Source organism: Podarcis erhardii (genome assembly GCF_964252035.2).
Source record: "Podarcis erhardii genome assembly, chromosome: 15".
Classification (NCBI taxonomy): Eukaryota; Metazoa; Chordata; class Lepidosauria; order Squamata; family Lacertidae; genus Podarcis; species Podarcis erhardii.
The window spans coordinates 1,268,134-1,288,851 of record NC_138505.1 but is presented as its reverse complement, the minus strand read 5'-3'; the positions used below and the strand labels follow the sequence as shown (position 1 = coordinate 1,288,851).

General features: G+C 43.2%; 3 protein-coding genes across 3 annotated transcripts in view; 2 read left to right on the top strand and 1 right to left on the bottom strand.

The window, feature by feature from the left end:
- The window catches only part of METTL25B (methyltransferase like 25B), a 492,409-nt gene that overhangs the window by 196,540 nt on the left and 275,151 nt on the right, over positions 1-20,718 (top strand). The window lies entirely within an intron of this gene.
- The window catches only part of LOC309329710 (vomeronasal type-2 receptor 26-like), a gene marked incomplete at its 5' end in the record, with an annotated part of 190,674 nt that overhangs the window by 81,413 nt on the left and 88,543 nt on the right, over positions 1-20,718 (top strand). The gene's annotated exons all lie outside the window — the stretch shown is intronic.
- LOC309329716 (vomeronasal type-2 receptor 26-like) lies at positions 10,950-18,843 on the bottom strand (the record flags this gene model as incomplete). The annotated part of the gene is made up of 6 exons (XM_081840729.1): positions 10,950-11,851; positions 14,081-14,207; positions 14,794-15,021; positions 15,427-16,293; positions 16,928-17,219; positions 18,587-18,843. 6 exons carry the CDS (start codon positions 18,841-18,843, stop codon positions 10,950-10,952), a joined length of 2,673 nt encoding a protein of 890 aa, XP_081696855.1.

Genomic DNA, 20,718 nt, shown 5'->3' with positions numbered 1-20,718 from the left:
TTCTCACCTGGGTTCTCCCTCCCAAGCTACCAAGTACTCCACCTTGCGCCCTCGCCACCTTGAATCGAGTATTTCCGTGGCTTGGTTGTAGTGTTCCCTCTCCTCTACCTGCGGGTGTGTGGTGACTCCTCCCTCCCGCCCCAGAAATTCCCGCCCCTCCCTGTACGGTGAAAGTAGGGACCTATGGAACACCGGATGTATCTTCATGCTGTCAGGCAACTTGAGCGTGAATGCCACGGGGTTCACCTGCTGTGTTACCTCAAAAGGCCCCAGCCGCCTCGGCTGCAACTTCTTGCACCCTCCCTTTAGGGGTAACCCTTGGGTTGACAACCACACCAGGTCTCCCACCGCCTTTGATTCCCTTATGAACCTCCTCTTCAGGTTCTTGTCAATAAATTGCCGCAACTCCTGCATCTCCCAGTCGGACATGGCATATAGCTTACCCACCGGCAACTGAGCCCCTGGGAGTAAGTTGATTTGGCAGTCAAAGGGCCTGTGGGGGGGTAGTCTATCTTCCTCCTTCTCGCTGAAGACTTCCTTCAGGTCAGCATATTGTGGTGGCACCTCCCCTTTTAGTTCCACGGCCAGCCCAGCCACCCTGGCCACCATCATTCTTGGGTTCAACCTCCCAGACAGTGTCCTAAGCAGTAAGCTGACCCAAAGGTGACTGACCGCTGATGCCATGACACTACTGGATCATGCAGTGCCAGCCAGCTCATCCCCAGTATTATTGGGGGTCCTGCCAGTTTGGCCACGTGAAAGGCAATGGTCTCCGTGTGCCTGGAAACCCTCATTTGCATTGGCGGGGTCTGGTGTGTCACTCACCCCCCCCCCAGAAGTTCACTGCCATTGATGGTGGTCACGTGCAAGGGAAAATCTAAAGACAACAGGTGGAGTTGGTGCTCCAGAGCGAAGTCTCTGCTGAAGAAATTACACGAGCTGCCCGAATCCAGCAGTCCCTTAACTTTGACGGGGTGCCCATTCGGGAGTTCTAGCACCACTTCTATGGCTATAGCTGCCTTGGGAGGGTCAGGCTGGGGCACTTCTATTGGTTGCTGGCCTGGTTGCTGCCCCTGCTGGTTGGCAGCCAGGCGTTGTCATTTCCCTGCGCCTGCCCTTCCTCCCCCTTCTCCTCGCAGCCAGCAGCCCCCACCATCCCTTGCCAGGCTTTTCTTTGAGGGCAGACCTTAGCAAAATGTCCTGGTCGTTGACAGAGGAAACACTTCTTGGTAGTTTTCCACTCCTTTCCCTCCCTTTTACGACCTTCATTGGAGTTTGAAACCTTGCTCGTGCGCGGGTGCGCCATCAATTACCATTGGCTCCGCCGTCTGGGAAGGCTGTCTCAGTATCTCAGGAATGCGGTAGTCATGGCAACGTTCCCATCTCACTTCGCGTTTCTCCTGAGCCCGCGCTTCCTGGTGTACGCCAATCGCAAGCACAGCCTTGGTGAGCTCATCCAGCGACTGTGGTCGGGACGCGCGGGACAACTCGTCTTTCACTGCGGGGGACAGACCCTCCTCAAACAACATTTGTATCGGTTCAGAGTCCAGATCCCACCCGAGCCGGTGGACTAACATCGCAAAATGCGACCAGTAGTCTCTGACGGACTGGCTCCCCTGCTTGCACCCAATCAGTTCCCGCCGAGTCACACTTTGCTCCACTTCACTGGAGTACATCGCATCCATTGCCTGGAAGAATTTTTTAAGGTCCTTCAAGGCATCATTTTGCGTCACAATTAGGGGCCTGATCCATTCACGCGCCCCATCCTGCAGATGCCCCACAATGTAAGCCACCCTCTCCCCATCATCAGCAAAGTCATCTTTCTGCAGTTCCAAAGCGTACTGTACTTCCATTCGGAAAGCATTGTAGTCTTGGGGCTTCCCACCAAACTTGTGTACCAGCCCCAGTACCTTCCTTGCGATGGGGGTGAGTCTGACCTGTGCATCTTGAGTCCGTCTTTCGTCCAGCCGCGCCGTCAGGATAGCTACATGCTGCAAGGTGAATGTGTGGGATTCTACCTATCCGACGTTGACCAAAGGGTAACGGCGGGGGTAGCCGAGTTTTTGGTAGCAGTCCTCCAAGGAGCAGGTTAACAAGGAAAACCACTGACTCTATATGTATATATATATATGCATTTAGCAAACTGCTGCCTTTTTATATATATTTCAAGGCTTTTATATGTTATTTTCTCTTTTAAGGTTTTATTTCCATAATGCCTAATAAAGGTTTGATAAAGTAAGTAGCTACATGCTGCTCCAAGTCTCGGTTCCTTTCGACGAGACTCTGCACTGCAGGTGGTTGCTCCGTCTCTCCGGCTGTCCTGGTTTGGCTCATCGTGCTGCCTCTCTGGGGCTGTGCACAAGCAACGTTGGTGACTGACGGATTGCTGTAATGGTTCTAGGGGTTGCTCATGCGTAAATCGACACCACACCTGCCTGGGTTACCTGGGTGAACCCTTTCTGTCCGGACAGCCACTCACCCGTTGCTGTCTCAATCGCTGGCAGAATCCGTGAGTGGGCGTTTCTTGAACTTCTTCCAGCAAAGAAGCTCTTTGACGCCTAGTCTCCGCCTACTCTCCCTGTGCGGAAGCCTTCTGCGCAGGGAGGGTGTGGGCAGTGGAGTACCCGTGCTCTCCCCGCTGGTCTCCGGCGAGGAGTCATGGAGCCACCTCGCCGATTCCCCCATCTGCCCCCCTTCTCCACTGGTGCTACGCTGAATTCCTTCCACAGAAGATGGGCTGCTTCTCTCCCTACCGGGACGCTCTCCAGAACCCCTCTGGAGCCCTCCCTCTCCCTCTGGCTCCGATGGCAGTTCCCTGACAACACCCAACTCTATCTGTTGATGGATGGCCATCCTGACTCGGCCCCAGACACACTGATCAGATCGTTTGGAAGCTGTGACTGGATGGTTACGTGGAAGCCGGTTGAAGTTAAATCCTTCAAAGACAGAGGTCCTTTGGCTGGGAAGGGACGATATAGGATTGGGGCGGCAACTCCCATATCTTGCGGGGGTGCAATTAGTGCCAGCACCGTCCGCTAAGAGTTTTCGTGTAATTTTTACACCTCCCTTTCCATGGAGGCGCAGATTGCAGCTATAACAAAGGCAGCTTTTTTTCTCTCTGCCAAGCTAAGCAGTTGGCTTCTTACCTCTCTCGCTCTGACCTAGCCACTGTGATCCATGCGACGGTCACCTCCAGATGGGATTATTGTAACTCGCTATATGTGGGGCTGCCCTTGAGACTGACCCAGAAACTCTAGCGGGTGCAGAATGCCGTGACGAGACTCCTTGTGGGGTCCTCGCTGCGAGATCACATTCACCCGGTCCTATACCAGCTGCACTGGCTCCCGGTGGGGTACAGGATCAGGTTTAAGGTGCTGGTTTTAACCTTTAAAGCCCTATACGGCTTAGGACCCTCATACCTACAGGACCGCCTCTTCTGGTATGTCCCACAGAGGGTCTTCAAATAAAAACATCCTGAAGGTCCCAGGCCACAGAGAGGTTAGGCTGGCCTCAACCAGAGCCAGGGCTTTTTCGGCTGCTGCTCCAATCTGGTGGAACTCTCTGTCACAAGAGACTAGGGCCCTGCAGGACTTGACATCTTTCACCAGGGTCTGCAAGACAGCTTTTCCACGAGGCCCTCCTTTGGCAATCTTGGCAGAATTTTAACCTAATGGTTGCCTTCAATTTGAGTTGAATTAATTTTAATGAAATAATGTTGGAATGTTGTATTATTTTATTGTTGTCAGCCGCCCTGAGCCCAGCCTCGGCTGGGGAGGGCGGGATATAAATAAAATTTATTATTATTATTATTATTATTATTATGGTCCATCTTTTTTCCTTCCAGAAATCACTACGTGATATTGTGTGACATTTTAGCAAAATAAAATATTTTACTTTCCAATGCTTTGTAATTGCCTTATGTGACAACACATTTTCACAAATCAGTTAAATGGCACAGGTGGCCAAAAGGACTCCTTGCTTTAATTTAAGGTTTGAGATCAATTTATGAGGTCAAGGGTCATAAAGCATTCAATCTACAATAGGGCACCTTAAGAACTGACGGAATGGTGAGCTGTTCAGAAGGGAACATTCCCCTTTTATAAAGTCAAGAGTTTGCAGTTATAATTCACCTGATTAAAACTTGGATGCCACACAATTTGTTCATCATTGATGGTTAACTCTTTGCCTGGAGGAGCCTGAGGCTCCAGTCGTCCAACTTTCAATCTAGTCAGTGAGCCATTGGGGAAAGTGATCCAATTGGTAACATCAAAACCTTCAACCAGTTCTCCATGTTCATCAAAGTGCACCATATCTCCAGTGCTGCTGTTGAAGACAAGGCTCTTCAGAAAGGGATGGACCTGGAATATTGAAATATTTACAGGGAATTAGTGAAATGTGCTTAAAGCAGTACATATGGTGATGCGATATTTCAACTTGCCTATCATCATCATCATCATCAACAACATCATTAACATGAAATGAATTACATAAAGAACACTTGTTGGAGGGGATACATTGATTGAAAATGACTAGCAAACCAGATCAGTAGTTGGGTTCCTATTGCAGATATTTGGCAAGCTAGCATGACAGTGATGTTCACTCTGAGTAAATGTGCACCAGGTCAGGCAGGCTAATTTCTTTGGCTCCTGTTCCCAGACACAGCTGGAGCTCATTGGGACTGGTGAGGTGAAAAGCCAGGAGATCAGTGGTAGATGGAGGCAAAGCAAAGAAGTTGCTCATATAGAGTTGTCATTACCTGCCATGGTTGCACATTCAGAAAGGCAAATCTCCCTCCTCTTGCCAGTCTGCTATGTTTGGAGCTGGATTTGTATATGGAGTTCAAAGCATGTGCCACAGCATAGACAGCTTTGTAGACATTGTAGCTATGACCAGTCATGTGTTTTTCATACAAAACCCCAGGAAGGTTCTCCAGTTTCTCCTCCAAAGTGCAGGGTTCTTTCTGCTCAGCCTCCACCTCCTGTCCGTTAGGTGCTTTCAGGGAGCAGGTAAAAGTCTGTTCCCAGACGTCCTGGATGAATACATCCTCTTCGTTCCAGAAGGGTCTTATTGTCTGAATGAACTTCTGGAACCCTAATGGCTGACTGGAGTGGACAGTGAAGGATAGAGTACCATGGAACATCTGTATTTCCCAGGTTTTCTGAATAGAAACTGATGCAAAATCCCAGTGAGATGTAGCAACCCACACTTTACCCAGAGGTGGCCATCCCAATAATGGTACTACAAACGACATAACTCTCAAAAACAGAAAGGATGGAGGCTCCCCATAAACCATGAATACATTAGCTTTTGTCTCAAAAACAATTGCATAACTTTCCTGGCGCATTATAAACAAGCGTATCATCTCATCTAGATAATTCCATTTTTCTAATCTTACTATGAAATCATAGCAGATGCCATGCTCAAAGAGTAGTGGTAAAATTGTCTGTAGAAACTGGTCCCCTTTGTCATCATCCACAGCACAAAGTACAATCCATGTCCATCTGAAATGCTGAAGTAATCGCACAATTCCTATTTGCTGTTTGGCTTCATTTGGGACCATCTGGTATAAAAATGGGTATAGCAGGTTTGCATCCTGTATCGCCAAAAAAGATCCATATGTGAGCTAAAATAAAAAGTATGAGGTGTTTAGTTTTGTTTTTGATGAATTATGAGAGAATGCAAAACTATAGATTTCACAGGTACTTCAGAGACATAGCTTTCCCAATAAATGTCTGCATAGGTTTTAAAGAAGAAAACTTCAAGTAAGGGAAAACAGTGTGGAAGAAGAGCCAGTAATCTGATTCATTAGTGATAATTTTTATTGTTTCTCTTAATGTTTTAAAGATATGTAGTCCAGCCCTATAGCGCAGTATTTCCTTTCTTCTATGTAACAGCCATTAAGGTATTTTAGAGTACTATATTAACCTCCTTAGTGCCTTCCTCTATGGTCTAAAGTTACACAGTTCTGTCAGCTATTGCTTACATTATGTGTTTTCAGTTGTGTATAAGGTCTAGTAAAAAATGGGGGGAAAGAAACCATAAAAACTCAAATCCTTTATGTCCTAGACACATTCATACCATTCCACTTCAATTTACGGATACGAGAGTTTTCTGGACAATTGGCTCTCAGCATTGCTTGGTGAATCCCAATCTAACCTGTCCTCCTGAATAAAACTTTGCAGGAACCTTGTCAAGACTGTGTTGAAATAATAATAATAATAATAATAATAATAATAATAATAATAATAATAATAATTAGGGCAGCTAACAAAATCAAGATAGTATTTCCCATACACCCATGCTCTCAACTTACCTGTGGAATCTTGTGGGTTGCTGAAATGGTGGCCATATTGGCAGAGATTTCAGAGATGCATCCTCCAATGAGAGCTATCAGGTTGTTCCACTTGTGACACTTGAAGTTGGGGACAAATCTATGCTGTGTGGAAAGCAGGTTGAGCGTGGCCTTGTAGGTCATCCTTGCAGTGTAGTAGCTGTTGAGGATGCGGAACCCTAGAGAGATGTTGGATAAGACTTTGGGATTCTCATTGATTTCTTTGACAGCAAATGCTAAGGCCAGGATGTGCTGGTAGTTCTTTGGCACGGAGCTGTAATAAAATTACAACAGAATGGGCTGAAATGAGGATGAGGATGAGGATGAGGATGAGGATGAGGAAGAAGAAGAAGAAGAAGAAGAAGAAGAAGAAGAAGAAGAATTGCTCCCTGCATTTAAGGAGTTACACTTTGTACCAATAAAAACTAGTAGGTGGATGTCAATAGGTGTGGCCGTGCCACCACAGTGCCCATAGGTGCTAGAAAGCCATAAAGAACATCATCTGAGGCCACAGAACCTCTGATCCCTTCCCTTGCTGGCTGCTTACTTCATCATGAGATGTTGTGAGATGTATGCCTCCCAGAAGGACATATAACTAAATAATGAAATGGGAAGAGCAAAGCTCTTTGCTCTGAATACTTTTCCAGGCTCTGAACTTCACCTGAGCAGTGGAACAGAAAATGGAGCACTATGAGGGCAGCAGTGGAGGGGAAAGCGAGGGGAGGAAGTGAGGAGAGACAGAAATGAGCAGGAATTGTTTTCCACAGAGAAAGAGTCAGAAGATCCAGATGCAAATGCATTCACATTCCTCAAGGTTGAGAAGGAACGAGGTGTGGACAGAACAGAAATAGGGAGGCAGTGACAAGGCATGATCCACCATGTGAAAATGCTGTAGCAGGCTTACTAAATAATAAAAGGAAGCACAGAACTGTTTATTTTGGTGGGCTTTGCAAAGGAAAACTTAGTAGCAGTACAAACAGTTAATAAGCGAAATGAATACAGTAAAACCGCAATCCGTATACAGCTTTACATGCCTGCCCCCCCAAAAAAAAACACCCCCCCCCAAAAAAAAATACCTGAATCTAAAGGGGATGAGTGTCTGGGAAAAAAGACTTTGGGAATCCCATCTGCCATTGAACCTGATTTATTTTGACTATACACAACATTGGCTTTTGGCGTGATTCCAGGATTGTGACCCTTGTGTACATTGGAGGTTTACTGTCTCTGTCTCTCTCTCTAGCCATATCCACCCTTGCCCCTCATCTTGTCATGCTGAGCTTGAGTACCTCATACCTCTTCCAAGGAACTAAAGAATGCTTCACCCCACCATTACAATGTTACTGGGTTTCCATGAAAATGTACATCAAAATATAAATCACAATATTGCTCAATGATGCATTTTCAGTCATTCCGGTCTGATTATATTATACACAGAAAGAAGGGGAATACATAATGTCTTACACAGGTTCATCAATCAGTATCTGTGAAGGCTGTTCCCTGAAGGACTGGATATTAAAGAAGTATATGACTTGCGAAACCATCTCACCAATTAAAAGGTCTCCTGGCTGGTAAAATTTGTGAGCAATAGGAAGAGGATCATCATAAATGCTGCAGTTAATAGAATGTGCCTTACATATAGTGTGAAACAGAAGTAACAGCAGAAACAGCACCAGCAGGATCCTGCTCAGAAACCTTCCCCTCCCAGTGTAGATTCCCATGTTTCCACTACAGACTTTGAATAGTGGGCTGTAAGGTAATCTATGCACTAGTGCTTTGGTCTTTAAGTAAGCCAATATATTTTATTTTTCGTCACATATTATCCCCATGGATGACTAAAGGTTGCGGGAATACAAAAAATAAGAAGTTAGTTATTACTTCTTTTAAAAAATCACCACCTGTAGCAGTTAAGTTATAGAATTTCACCATTCCTTGGTTTGCAAAGAAAATAATTGTACCCACGACAGTTACTCCAAAGAACAGAAAATACAGTATGGTAAAGCAGCATTTCAGTTAAACAAAGTGCTAAACCATGTGCTAAACCATGCCTAGTCAAGGAAGTTCACATTTTACAAAAAGAATGTTCCTTGAATTGATGACTGGATAGAAGCATATCCACACATGTAAAAGAGGAATGATGATATAAAAGACTGGCAGAACCCTGGCTGCGCCTAGATATAGCTTTGAACAATAGGACGCTGTTATGTCTTTTTAAAGATGCTGTTGTTGTTTTTTAATCCAAGCAGAATGTGTATATCTACTATGTAAGAGGATGGAAGCCAGCAATTTTGACAATGATGGAAATAATTCCTCAGAGTGTTCTTCGTATTTGCAGTTGCATCATGCCTGACCAAATTGCTAAAGCCTCTCCCCCCTGAATTGTGCAAATATGATTATCTTCCTTGAGAGATAATTAGTAGGCAGCATTGCTTAGTCTTTAGCAAGAGTTATGTTTTCCCAGAGATATTCTTAGTTGGGAGAAAATGAAGGTCTGGGTTTAAATGTAGAGTCAAGTCCGAAAGTACGTGAGATTCAGTCCCGTCCCATCCCGTCCCCCACCCTGCAGATGTGTTCATCCCCTTCATGACTTGACTTCCCAGTATTGTTTGCCCCCACGTTGCTATCAATATCAAATTGACATTAGGGTTGCCATATTTCAAAATATATGTGAAAGGACTTGACAGGAAGTCAAATTTGAAGAAAAGATTTTGTAAAATAAAAGGGGGGGATATTTACTTTCATTATTATCATTATTATCATTTATTTTCCCTGTGGGTGTACATATGTGTCTTTTGTATGGAATGTTAGGGAGGGGAAAAAATGGTAAATAACAAATAACAAACTAAATATTGATGTATGTAATTTTTATTTCTCAATTATATTTCGTGGTAGTATGGTTTTAATGTGTTTTCTTTTGTAACATAAAATCATTCAATAAAATTTATATATATATATTTTAAAAATAGCCCACATATCACAGCTGGTCCATGATTGCGGGGGGGGGAGATACTGCCAAAGCAGGGTTAAGGAACAGGTACGTAACTTAGGGGTGCTCCCGGATCCATTACTGCCCATTACCTGAGGCCCAGGTGTCCTTGGTGGTGCAGAATGCACTCTGTCAGCTTGTGCTGGTAACTCAGCTATGCCCCTCTCTGCACAGGGAGAGCCTGACTTCTGTGGCCTGCACTCTGGTAACCTCCAAGTTGGATAACTGCAACGTGTTATACATGGGGCTGACTCTGAAAGCAGTTCTGAAACTTCAGCTGCTGCAGAATTCAATGACCAGGTTGCTCACCAGAACAAGATGGTTTGAACATATTACACCAATCCTGCCCTGACTGCACGGGCTGCCAATTAGTTTCTAGGCCCAATTCAACGTGCTGGATTTTACCTACAAAGACCTAAATGCATTAGGACCCCAAAACCTTAAGGTGGCCCTTGTGATCTGAGGCCCTTCTCTACATCTCCTGTCCCCAAGAGTTCAGAATAACATGACAAGAATGGGCCTTTGCTGTGGTGGCTCCCCTACTGTGGAATACTCTTCCCAGAGAGGCTCGCCTGGGACCATCATTACATGTCTTTATTTTGTTTAACATTTGTTTACTGAAGGCAGAAATTTTGCATGCATTCTATGATGTAAGAGTTAGAGAAACAAATTCAGCCTCTAAGTGTGATCCAGCCCTGGAGTTGAGTGATAGTTCATTTTAGTTGGCAGACATGTCTGCTCAGCTTTGTCAGTCAAAAACAAATCCATAGAAAGAGGTTGGTTTATTCAGGTGAAACCTTGTGATAATCTGGATTGCCTTACATCTCCGTCGACTTGCATTCATCGTAGTGAACAAGAACAGGGCCTAATTTCCCAATATGAGAACATAAATACATTTACCTACAGTAACTGAAGATGGGGAGAGGGCATTTAAAACAGACAGAATCCTTACCCTCATTTTCAAAAATAAAAAAGTAAAAGAACCTATTTGAATATTTCCCATAATCTGACCCATTCAACGACTCAGTGTCTCAAAACCTCTGAGCTGGGAAGAGATGATCATAATCTGCGTGGCACACTCAATCTAGTTAATTTTGTTTTTGCCCCCCAGCTTGCTCAAAATCTGAGGCATAGGGTGGCGCTGCGGTCAAAACCACAGAGCCTAGGTCTTGCTGATCAGAAGCTCGGTGGTTCGAATCTCCGCGACGGGGTGAGCTCCCGTTGTTCGGTCCCAACTCCTGCCAACCTAGCAGTTCGAAAGTACGTTAAAGTACTCGGCCAGTAAAGCGAGATGAGCACTGCAACCCCAGAGTCGTCCACGACTGGACCTAATTATCAGAGGTGCCTTTACCTTTTCCTATGATGCTCCTATAGAATCAGGAAGTGTTGAGAATCAGTTGACATAACAAATGTTTTAGTTTTATACAATAAAATGGTTTGTTGAAATAAATCTTCAGAAATAAGTCATGCCTCATTCTTTATGTGAGTACAAGCCCAATATGAGATGGGGTCAACTGAATTTAAGGAGGAAATGCATCAAACACTCATACCACAATTCCGATGACATTTCTATTGCCGTCATATCTGATGAGATATGAGGAAGAGTCAAATAAAGAGATTAATCTGTATTTTAATTTATTTTTTCTTCCTTATCATTTGTTCCCTGCTGTTCAGCTCAGGCCTAAGGACAATAATGTAGCATTTGGGGGAAAAGATACAACCCAGTAATCCAGCACTGGAGGCCAAGATGGAGAAGATCTCCACAGCCACCATGTATTTCCCTTTGGTGCTCAAGTAGGTTGGCACAAAGGACAACCAAACACTGCAAAACACCAACATGCTGAAAGTGATAAATTTGGCTTCATTGAAACTGTCAGGGAGTTTCCTGGAAAAGAAAGCTACTATGAAGCTGGCGGTGGCCAGAGAGCCCATGTAGCCTAAGACGGAGTAAAACATGGAAGCTGAACCCTCGTTACATTCAAGTATGATTTCCCGAATCACTGAGTGCGTGTCCTTATCTGGAAACGGTGGAGAAGTACTTAACCAAAGAGCACAAATGGCAGCTTGGATGAAGCAGCAGAAGAAGACAATCGAATTGGTCAGTCCTTTCCCCACCCATTTCCTTATGCTGGATCCTGGTTTGGTGGCCATAAATGCCACAACCACAGTGACCGTCTTTGCCAACACAGTGGAAATGGCCAAAGAGAAGACAAGGCCAAAAGCCATTTGTCGGAGAAGACAGATCACCCTTGCAGGCTGTCCAATGAAAAGCAAGGAGCACAGGAAGCAAAGGAGGAGGGAGATGAGAAGGATGTAGGTGAGGGTCCGGTTGTTGGCTTTGACTATGGGAGTATCCTTGTGCTTCAGGAAAATGCCAAGTACTAAAGTTGTGATGAGAGAGAGAGAAATAGCCAACACCACTAAGATGATCCCCAGATTTTCTTTGTAAGAGAGGAAGCTCACAATCCTGGGAACACATTGAGTTTGGTCCTTGTTGGGATATTGGTCCTCGGGACAATTGATGCAAGCGTCTCTGTCTGAAAAAGGGAAGAGGTGCTGAAGTATTTCAAAAGGCTGACCAACATCTATCTAAACACAAACAGTTATTTAAGTACGCCTTTACACTAGGTAATGCCAGTCAAAGGCAATCAGCCACAAGAAGATTTAAGGATGTATTTTTTTGTGTTCTTGCAGTTCTTTGACAAAATCCAGGAGAAGTGAATCTCATGGAAAGTTTGTATAGAAAGTAGCCCACGGTACAAGTTAAAACTCACCTTAGTCGCTCCCACCACTTCTGCCTCAGGACCCACCAACTACTCCTAGAAGGTTACACAGAACAGGATGAGGCCTGAGGATGCAAAAGGTTTCTCACCCTGGGTTTAGAGTTGGCAGGAACCAGGAGAGGACCTTCTCAGTGCCTGGGAAATTGCTGGCAACCAAGGGGCACTTTGCTCATTTTTCCATCTCAGACAGGTGTCTAATCTTTCATTCATTCCTTCATCCATCTACATCTAGCTTTATATTTACTACATTTATATCCAAGGAACTTCAAGTGGCATACTTCGTTCCCTCCACTTTATCCTCACAATGTCCCATGAGTTGTGTAGGCTGCAAAATTGTATTCCACCTAATGTAGGGCTGCCATACGTCTGGGTTTTCCTGACACATCTGGGAATTGGACTGCCAAATGGCGTCCAGGCAGATTTTTGCTGAATAGGCAAAATGTCTGGGAAAACCTGAACATATGGCAAATAGGGGGGTTGTTTTTTTAAAAAAAAAACCTTTTAAAATCCTATAAAACTTTGATTATATTTTTTTTAAACAAGTCAACAACAACATAATTGTTTCTGAAAATTCCTTTAGTATTAGACTCCTCTGAGGGGGCTCCGCTAGGGGCGCCTTGGAAGATGGCCAACAATACCATCTCTCCACCTCACACGAGGTAATTAAGGGGCTGAGATGGGAGTAATCAGCCTCCCATTTTTCTTCCCGGTGGAAGGGAAGATGCAGCCTCATCCGCGGTTGTCCATAAACCACCCCTGAGTTAGAAAAGAAGAAGGGGATGAGGGCACTGGATGGAAAGCCCTCAAGCGAGCTCGGTTCTCCCGGACGCTATCTCCAAGAGACCTCAAGTTGCATTTCTTATGATAAAAGATTGGATATAAGATTTATTGCACATGCGTCAAGCGAAGAAGGGGTACGTTAGCTGCTAATTAAGCCTGCCACTGAGACGTTAAGAGTGATGGATTGGATTGGAAAGAAGATAGCATCAAAGAATAACATCTAAGCCGGTATGTTGAAACGGAACAGAAAGGTGGGGGGATAAAACTTTTTCTTTTCTTATTACGATACTACCTAACCCCCCCCCCCTCCGAAGAACCATCAATACAACAAGTGAGATTGGAAAATAAACTGTGTGGAAATAAAAATATCAACTAAAGCCTTTGTTTTTTGAAATATTTGGAAAGAAGACTAAAGGCTCTCTTGTGACGCAGTATTTAATCGGGATCCGCCATTATGAGACAGACTATGTTGCAGAGATTGATAGTCATAGGGGGAGGAGAGCTATTACTTTGTTATTATGTCTGTATTTTAAGTTTGACTTGGCAAACCTCCCCTGGAAAGGCTAAGGTATGCTGCAAATGGTCTGGAAAGTTAATGAGCAAACACCTAGATTATATTTCATCAGAATGGAGGAAAGATGGCGTCTGCCACCTGAGGGGGACTTTTGGATGGACCTGGCATAAATACCAGCGTGTGAGGATTTATTGCAAACAAAAGACTTACCAGCTATTTAAAAAAGGGAGAGTCATGCAAAGTTCACACAGAAGCATAATATTGTTTAGTTTAACTCGCCTGTGGAAACAACTCAGGGCTATTAAAGAAGAAGATGGATAACAACAAGAAGATTGAAAGATGGGACTGGTGTACACTAAAAGCAGCAGAAATAAGAGATGATTGGACCCTACTGAACTCCAAGCATGGGGACCCCCAACAAAAAAATTATAATTTGGCAAAATATTTGGACTTTATGATATGCATTTGTATAATCTGGAAAAACTAATGTGACTTGATTGAATTGTTAAAATGGAAAACTTCATAAAAATTAGTAATAATAAAAAGTATTAGACTCCTCTGCTTTCACCAGCATTCTCCAAACAAAGGTAATAAATAGTATATATATATATATATATATATATATATATATATATATATATATATATATATCTCCCATAAATTAGGTCATGGGAATTCCTGCCTCCCACCTTTCTGACTAGAGATCATTCCTTCTGGACACGGAGCACAATCATAGCAGCAAAACTTCTCTCCTTCCTTCTTTTTCCTACTGAAGCCAGGGTTGCAGTTGTCATTGCACACAGAAAGGGGCAGCGCCTGTGCAAAATCATATAGATGAGCAACAATAGATTAGCCCTTTTCAGTCCTTCACCTCCATGTGATTAGACTCATGTGAGGGGCAGAGAGACTGAGGATGAACCAGTTGGCTCGGCTCCACAGTCGCCCATTTGTTAGCGATTCCCAACTTCATCTCCTGGTTTGATCAGTCTAAGACTCAGCATTAAGGCAGATCATAGGAAAGACAATGCGATTTCCAAACCCCCCAAAATATGAAGTTGTAGAAATAAGATAAAGATATCTTGGAGATAAAAGCAAGGTCCATCTTTTTTCCTTCCAGAAATTATTACATGATATTCTGTGACACTTTACAAAATCAAATATGTTACTTTCCAATGCTTTGTAACTAGCTTATGTGACTACACATTTTCACAAATCAATTAAATGGAGCAGATGGCCAAAAGGACTCCTTGCTTTAATTTAAGGTTTGAGATCAATTTATGAGGTCAAGGGTCATAAAGCATAAGATCTACAATAGGGCACCTCAAGAACTGACGGAATGGTGAGCTGCCCAGAAGGGAACATTCTCCTTTTATATAGCCAAGCATCTGCATTTATAATTCACCTGATTAAAACTTGGATGCCACACGATTTGCTCATCATTGATGGTTAACTCTTTGCCTGGAGGAGCCTGAGGCTCCAGTCGTCCAACTTTCAATCTAGTCAGTGAGCCATTGGGGAAAGTGATCCAATTGGTAACATCAAAACCTTCAACCAGTTCTCCATGTTCATCAAAGTGCACCATATCTCCAGCGCTGCTGTTGAATACAAGGCTCTTCAGAAAGGGATGGACCTGGAATATTGAAATATTTACATGGAATCAGTGATAGGAATAACGGTGCTTAAAGCATATATCGTGATGCAGTATATATGGTGATGCGGTATTTCAACATGTCTATCATCATCATCATCATTATTAACATGAAATGAAGTACATGAAGAACAATTGTTGTAGGGGATACATTGTTTGAAAATGTCTAGCAAACCAGATCGGTAGTTGCATTCCTATTGTGGGTATTTGGCAAGCTAGCATGACAGTGATGTTGAGTAAATGTGCACCTGGTCAGGCAGGCTAATACCTGTGGCTCTTGCCACCAGACACGGCTGGAGCTCATTGGGACTGGTGAGGTGAAAAGCCAGGAGATCAGTGGTAGATGGAGGCAAAGTAAAAAAGTTGCTCATATAGAGTTGTCATTACCTGCCACGGTTGAACATTCAGAAAGGCAAATCTCTCTCCTCTGGCCAATCTTCTATGTTTGGAGCTGGATTTGTATATGGAGTTCAAAGCATGTGCCACAGCATAGACAGCATTATAGACATTGTAGCTGTGACCAGTCATGTGTTTTTCATACAAAATCCCAGGAAGGTTCTCCAGTTTCTCCTCCAAAGTGCAGGGTTCTTTCTGTGCAGCCTCCACCTCCTGTCCGTTAGATGCTTTCAGGGAGCAGGTGAAAGTCTGTTCCCAGACGTCCTGGATGAAAACATCCTCTTTGTTCCAGAAGGGTCTTATCGTCTGAATGAACTTCTGGAACCCTAATGGCTGACTGGAGTGGACAGTGAAGGATAGAGTACCATGGAACATTTGTATTTCCCAGTCTTTCTGAATAGACAGTGATGCAAAATCCCAGTGAGATGTAGCAACCCACACTTTACCCAGAGGTGGCCATCCCATTACAGGTACTATAAATGACAATACTCTCAAAAACAGAAAAGATGGAGGTTCCCCATAAACCACAAATACATTAGCTTTTGTCTCAAATGCAATTGCATAACTTTCCCAGTGCTGGTAAGCCAAGCGTATCATCTCATCCAGATAGTTCCATTTTTCTAATCTTACTATGAAATCATAGCAGATGCCATGCTCAAAGAGTAGTGGTAAAATTGTCTGTAGAAACTGGTCCCCTTTGTCATTATCCACAGCACAAACTACAATCCATGTCCATTTGAAATGTTGAAGTAATTGCACAATTCCTATGTGCTGTTTGGCTTCATTTGGGACCATCTGGTATAAAAATGGGAAGTGCATGTCTGCATCCTGTATCGCCAAAAAGGATCCATATGTGAGCTAAAATAAAATGCATGAGGTGTTTAGTTTTGTTTTTGATGGATTATGAAAGAATGCAAAAGTATAGATTTCACAGGAACTTCAGAGACATAGCTTTCCCAGTAAATGTCTGCATAGGTTTTAAAGAAGAAAACTTCAAGTAAGGGAAAACAGTGTGGAAGAAGAGCCAGTAATCTGATTAATTAGTGATAATTTTTTATTGTTTCTCCTAATGTTTTAAAAATATGTAGTCCAGCCCTATAGAGCAGCAGAGAACAAGTATTTCCCTTCTTCTATGTAACAGCCATTAAGGTATTTTAGAGCACTATATTAACCTCCTTAGTCTATTCCTCTCTGGACTAAAGTTACACAGCTCTGTCAGCCATACCTTACATTATGTGTTTTCAGTTGTTTATTAGGTCTAGTAAAGGGGGGGGGGAGGAACCATAAAAACTCAAATCCATTATGTCCTAGACACATTCATACCATTCCACTTCAATTTACAGATCCTCAAGTTTTCTGTACAATTGGCTCTCAGCACTGCTTGGTCAATTCCAATCCAAACTGCCCTCCTGAATAAAACTTTGCAGAAGCCTTGTCAAGAGTGTGTTGAAATCAAGATAGTATTTCCCATACACCCATGCTCCCAATTTACCTGTGGAATCTTGTGGGTTGCTGAAATGGTGGCCATATTGGCAGAGATTTCAGAGATGCATCCTCCAATGAGAGCTATCAGATTGTTCCACTTGTGACACTTGAAGTTGGGGACAAATCTATGCTGTGTGGAAAGCAGGTTGAGCGTGGCCTTGTAGGTCATCCTTGCAGTGTAGTAGCTGTTGAGGACGCGGAACCCTAGAGAGATGTTGGATAAGACTTTGGGATTCTCATTGATTTCTTTGACAGCAAATGCTAAGGCCAGGATGTGCTGGTAGTTCTTTGGCACAGAGCTGTAATAAAATGAGGAAAAAGAAAAAGAGGAAGAAGAAATGCTCCCTCCAATTCACAGAGTTACTCTTTGTACCAATAAAAACTAGTAGTTGAATGTCAATAGGTGTGGCCTTGCCAGCACAGTGCCCATAGGTGCAAGAAAGCAATAGAGAACATCACCTGAGTCCACAGAGCCTCTCATCGCTTCCAATGCTGACTGCTTACTTCACCATGAAATGTTGTAGGTGGTTATGCCTCCCAGAACTCCCAGAACTACATATAACTGAATAATGGAATGAGAAGAGCAAAGCTCATTGCTCTGAATAATTTCCAGGCTCTGTTCTTCAACTCAGCAATGGAACAGAAAAAGGATCACTCAGGGGTGCAAAGTGGAGCAATCTGAGGGAATAGTGAGGGGAGAAAGCGATGTACTCCAAGCGTGAGGAGAGACAGAAAAGATCCAGAATTGTGTTATACAGTGGTATCTTGGGTTACATACGCTTCAGGTTACAGACGCTTCAGGTTACAGACTCCGCTAACCCAGAAATTGTATCTCGGGTTAAGAACTTTGCTTCAGGATGAGAACAGAAATCGTGCTCCAGCAGCACGATGGCAGCAGGAGGCCCCATTAGCTAAAGTGGTGCTTCAGGTTAAGAACAGTTTCAGGTTAAGAACGGACCTCCGAAACGAATTAAGTTCTTAACCCAAGGTACCACTTTACAGAGAAAGAGTCAGAAGGTGGACATGGACATAAACTCACATCCCCCAAGGTTGAGAAGGAACGAGGTATGGACAGAGCAGAAATATCAGAACAGTGACAAGGCATGATCCACCATGTGGAAATGCTGTAGAAGGCTTACTAAATAACATAAAGAAGAACAGAACTGTTTATATTAGTGGGGCTTGCAAAGGAAAACATAGTAGCAGTACAAACAGTTACAGTAATCAGAGAAATTAATACATTAAGCCCACAATCTGTATTCAGCTTTACATGGCTGGCAAAACAGTAAAAAATGAATCCAAAGGGGATGAGCGTCAGGGAGAAAAGACTTTGGGAATCCCATCTGCCACTGAACCCAATTTGTTTTGGCCATACACAATGTTGGCTTTCAGCGTGATTCCCGGAACGTGACTCTCGTGTAAATTGGGGTCTTGCTGTCTCTGTCTCTCGGTCTACCTATATCCACCCTTGCCCCTCATCTTCGCATGTTGAGGTTGAGTACTTCAAACCTCTTCCATAATACTGAATTTTACAATTTACAATTTTATTGGGTTTCCATGAAAAAGTACATCAAAATATAAATCACAGTACTGCTTAATGATGCATTTTCAATCATTGTGGTCTACTATATTAGATCGGAAAGAAGGGGAATAAATAATGTCTTACATCGGTTCATCAATCAGTATCTGTGAAGGTTGTTCCCTGAAGGACTGGATATTAGACATGTATATGACTTGCGAAACCATCTCACCAATTACAAGGTCTCCTGGCTGGTAAAATTCGTGAGCAATAGGAAGAGGATCATCATAAATGCTGCAGTTAATAGAATGTGCCTTACATATGGTGTGAAGCAGAAGTAACAGCAGAAACAGCACCAGCAGGATCCTGCTCAGAAATCTTCCATTCCCAATGTAGAGTCCCATGTTTCCACTTTATGCGGATGTTATCAGTTTGGCTAAAGTATCCTTTGAATAGGGGGCTGTTAGGTAATCTATGCACTAGCCCTTTGGTCTTTGAGTTAGCCAGCATATTTTCTTTTTCTTCACACATTATTCCCAGAAATGACTGGGAATGCAAATAATACAATTGTAGCTATTATTACTTCTTTTTAAAACAACCAACTGCAGCTGTTTAGTTATAAATTTCACTTTTCCTTGGTTTACAAAGAAAATAATTATACCCATGACTGTTACCCAAGAGAACATAAGGTACATTGTGGTGAGGCAGCGTTTCAGTTAAACAATATGCTAAACTATGTGCTAAACCATGTGCTAAACCATGCCTAGTCAAGGAAGTTCACATTTCACACACAAAATGTTCCTTGAAATTGATGCCTGCATGGAATCATATCCAAACATGGAAAAGAAGAATGATGATACAAAGGACTGGCAGAACCCTGGCTGTGCCTAGATATATCCGTGAACAACAGGAAGCTGTTATGCCTTTTTAAAGATGCTATTGTTTTTTAATCCAAACAGAATGTGTATATCTACTATGTAAGAGGATGGAAGCCAGCAATTTTGACAATGATGGAGATGATTCCTCAGTGTGTTCTGACCAAATTGCTAAAGCCTCTCCCTCCTGAATTGTACAACTATGATTTTCTTCCTTGAGAGATAATTAGTAGGCAGCATTGTTTAGTCCTGAGCAAGAGTTAAGTTTTCCCAGAGATCATTCTTAGTTGGGAGAAAATGAAGGTCTGGGTTTAAACGTAGAGTCAAGTCTGAGCGTATGTGAGATTCAGTCCTGTCCCGTCCTGTCCCCCACCCTGAAGATGGGTTCATCTCCTTCATCACATCCCTTCCCAGTATTGTTTGTCCCCATGTTGCTATCAATAACAAATAGATATTTGGGGTGCCATATTTCTAAAAGTAAAGACCAGGACACCCCAAAAGTTGTTGAGCTTTTTTTTATGCAGTACAGTGGTACCTTGGTTTACAAACTTAATCCATTCCGGAAGTCCGTTCTTAAACCCCTAAGCGTTCTTAAACCAAGGCTTGCTTTCCCATACAGCGGGAGACTCCATTTACAAATGGAACACACTCAACAGAAAACAGAACATGTTCTGCTTCCAAAGCAAAGTGAACAAACCAAAACACCTACTTCTAGGTTTGCAGTGTTCTTAATCCAAGTTGTTCATAAACTAAGCTGTTCTTAAACCAAAGGACCACTGTACTATCATTCTGCAGCGTCCAAACCTAGCAATTGGGAATAGAGCCTAGCCCAAGTAGCTTACAGTCAGAACTGGACTTCTGTGTACATGTCTGGGAAAAGTAAAAACCAGGATGCCCCAAGCTTTTTAAAAAATAAATATATATATTATACATTACAGTCGTACCTTGGTTCTTGTATGCCTTGGTACTCGAATGTTTTGATTCCCAAATGCTCAAAAGCTGGAGTAAGTGTTCCAGTTTTCGAGCATTCTTTGGAAGTCCAACATCTGACATGGCTTCCGCGATTGAGTGCAGGAAGCTCCTGCAGCCAATTGGAAGCTGCGCCTTGGTTTTCGAATGGTTCCGGGAGTCAAATGCATTTACGGAACAGAATTAGTCTGACAACCAAGGTACCACAGTACTAAGCTGTTCTTAAACCAAGGTACCACAGTCCTATCATTCTGCACCAGGCATCATTATCAATTTGAAAAAGTCTAGCCCAAGTAGCTTACAGTCAGAATTTGACTTCTGTGTACATGTCTGGGAACAAGGAAGAGGCTGATTTTCTGAGGTCACTGAAATTACATATTTGGGGCCCCTGTAATTCAGTCCAGTTGCGAATAAAACTCTTAGCTTTTCAAGAAT